Genomic DNA, 3,013 nt, shown 5'->3' with positions numbered 1-3,013 from the left:
GGACCAGGACGGGATGTGGAGGACCAGGATGTGATGTGAAGGACAAGGACGTGATGTGGAGGACCATGGCGTGATGTGGAGGACCAGGACGTGATGTGGAGGACCAGGACGTGATGTGGAGGACCAAGATGTGATGTGGAGGACCAGGATGTGATGTGGAGGACCAGGACGTGATGTGAAGGACAAGGACGTGATGTGGAGGACCAGGACTTGATGTGGAGGACCAAGATGTGATGTGGAGGACCAGGCCGTGATGTGGAGGACCAGCCCGTGATGTGGAGGACCAAGATGTGATGTGAAGGACAAGGACGTGATGTGGAGGACCAGGAGGCCGTGATGTGGAGGACCAGGATGTGATGTGGAGGACCAGGACGGGATGTGGAGGACCAGGACGTGATGTGGAGGACCAGGATATGATGTGGAGGACCAGGCCGTGATGTGGAGGACCAAGGTGATGTGGAGGACCAGGATATAATGTGGAGGACCAGGCCGTGATGTGGAGGACCAAGATGTGATGTGGAGGACCAGGGTGTGATGTGAAGGACAAGGACGTGATGTGGAGGACCAGGATGGGATGTGAAGGACCAGGATGGGATGTGGAGGACCAGGATATAATGTGGAGGACCAGGATGGGATGTGAAGGACCAGGATGGGATGTGAAGGACCAGGATGGGATGTGGAGGACCAGGATATAATGTGGAGGACCAGGGTGGCTGGAGGCCACTTTATAAAAGAATAAAAAAAAAGTAGTAGTAGTAGTAAATAATAATGATAATAATAATAATAATAATACACCTTTTTTCAATTGCAATTGAACAATGTTACTTTTGGTTTCAACATCTTCGAATGGAATCAACATTCTTACACTTGATTAATAACAATCTTTACTTTCCGTTCAACAATCATCCAAAACTTTTCAACAGTCGTTTAACACGTGACAATGTTTACTTGCTTTCAACAATCGTCTCATTCTTCATTGACAATTCACTAATACTTTCAACATTTTACAAAACTAAGTAACAATCTTTAAAACATCATAACTATGCAAAAAGTTTATGTTTTGGTGTTTTTCGTAGATCGAAAGACTAGTTGATCTAATACGAACTTTTGAAGCAAGTAACGAATCACCGAGTCGAGATGGTGTGCTACACACTCAGTATTTTCATTACGAGTGTGCAGCTTCTCCCGTATACAGTTCGTCGCCGAGCCCCTCCAGCATGCCACGGAGGCACCGAATAACAAGTGCTACAGATCGCGAGCGCATTATCGAGGCCTACAGAGCCGAACAAGATTTCCTCGTAGTTGCAGCAGCCCTTGGAGTTCAGCGCACCACGGCATACTCCATTGTGCGAGTATACCAACGCGAAAACAGGGTTGAAGCGGCTCACACAGGAGGCAGACACAAGATCATCGACAATGAAACTCTGGATCTAATAGTGATGCTGCTTGAAGCAAACCCTATGATGACCTTGAGAGAGATAAAGGAGGAGGTCATGGATATATTTCCTACGAAACCACATTTCAGTGAGGTAACGCTTTCGCGTTATTTGGAGGGGGAGCTGATATCACTGAAAATGTCCCGTGACTCCCCAGCAGAAAGAAATTCTCCCGCAGTAAAGGAGGCGAGACACGCGTACGCTACGTGGATGCTGGCGACGGGTCTACAGCAGCAACTAGTATACATTGATGAGACAGGTATATAATTATGTAACCACTTATCAACTATCTGTAGTATGTACTACATAATTACTTAAGTAAACTGTATGTAACGAGTGAGTACTTAATATTGATCTCAGTTTGATGCATCGTACAACTTTCCTTGTGTTAATGTTTAATTACATTACAGTATGACTATATACACTGATGTTTCATTTCCAGGGTTCAATCTGTGGACCAAGAGGACGTACGGCAGGGCAAGATGCGGGGAGCGTGTGCATCGCGCCGTTGGTGGACAGCGTGGCAGAAACAAGACAGTGATTGCTGCGATAGCTGAACACTGTGGAATACTCTATCACGAAATTCACTATGGTTCAGTGACGAAGGAAGTATTCAGTGATTTCATCGCATCACTTGCAGCAATAATCGGAGACGCAAGGTCCATACTTGTTCTAGACAACGCTCCAATTCACAACGGTATCGCAGCAGTCTATCCTGAGCTGAATTTCAAATTTCTCCCTCCATACTCTCCTTGTTTGAACCCCATAGAAAACTGTTTCTCTGTGTTTAAATCATACCTGAAGCAGTACCTCCACCGTGAAGCTCCACGGTGCAACGCGGCCCAAGCCAGGCAAGAAGGAGTGACTCTCAATGCACTGAGGGAGAACATTTTGCAAGTTGGCGTGGAATTTGCACTGCCTAGTGTCACGGAACATGTTGTGTCGCAGAACTATAACCATGTTAACACCTACTTGGTTCAATGTATTGAGCGCCGAGACATCTTCAATTGATATACAGTACTAGAGTATAACCTACTGCCTTACCGTTTGTTCCACTTGAAACAATTCACAACAAAAACCTTCTATACACTCATGGGTTCTTTTTTACCTGACAGGTTACTATTCGTGAGGCAGAGGAGGAAGGCAAGTCAACGGGATGCTGATATGACACTCCTCTCCCCAATCCCACTACCCCTCCCATCCTCACCTACCTCCATCCCTACCTTACAGCCAGGCAGAAACAACCCACCAAGGTGTACGAGGCCTTTACTTTGAATTGCTTCGTGGGAGTATCATTACACCAATGTATTTAGCTATTAGTATAAGGCCCTTTTTTCTTTGTTTCTTTTTAAGCAATCGTATGTTTTATGTAGCTACTACATACTAAAGACTAAAGACATTACATAATTACATATGTTTATACCAGAATTCATTGTGTTGTTGATATTTGTGTAAGTATACTCAAAAATTAAATATTCATGGCTGTTACTGATTTTAAAGATTGTTGAATAAATTCTTTTCAATGATGATTGTTTCAGTCGCATTGTTGAAAAGTTTGGTTGACTGTTGAAAGCAAT

The 3,013-nt window shown here is 44.5% G+C and overlaps 1 protein-coding gene across 1 annotated transcript; it reads left to right on the top strand.

The window, feature by feature from the left end:
* The first annotated feature begins 1,422 nt into the window (after positions 1-1,422).
* Positions 1,423-2,447, top strand: LOC121871483. Its single transcript, XM_042373846.1, has 3 exons — positions 1,423-1,695; positions 1,879-2,090; positions 2,241-2,447. Exons 1-3 carry the CDS (start codon positions 1,440-1,442, stop codon positions 2,445-2,447), a joined length of 675 nt encoding a protein of 224 aa, XP_042229780.1. The 5' UTR covers positions 1,423-1,439.
* Positions 2,448-3,013: the final 566 nt, after the last annotated feature.

Source organism: Homarus americanus, unplaced genomic scaffold (assembly GCF_018991925.1).
Source record: "Homarus americanus isolate GMGI-L3 unplaced genomic scaffold, GMGI_Hamer_2.0 scaffold40819, whole genome shotgun sequence".
Classification (NCBI taxonomy): domain Eukaryota; kingdom Metazoa; phylum Arthropoda; class Malacostraca; order Decapoda; family Nephropidae; genus Homarus; species Homarus americanus.
The sequence above is the reverse complement of the archived record's forward strand: the minus strand, read 5'-3'. Positions and strand labels throughout refer to the sequence as shown.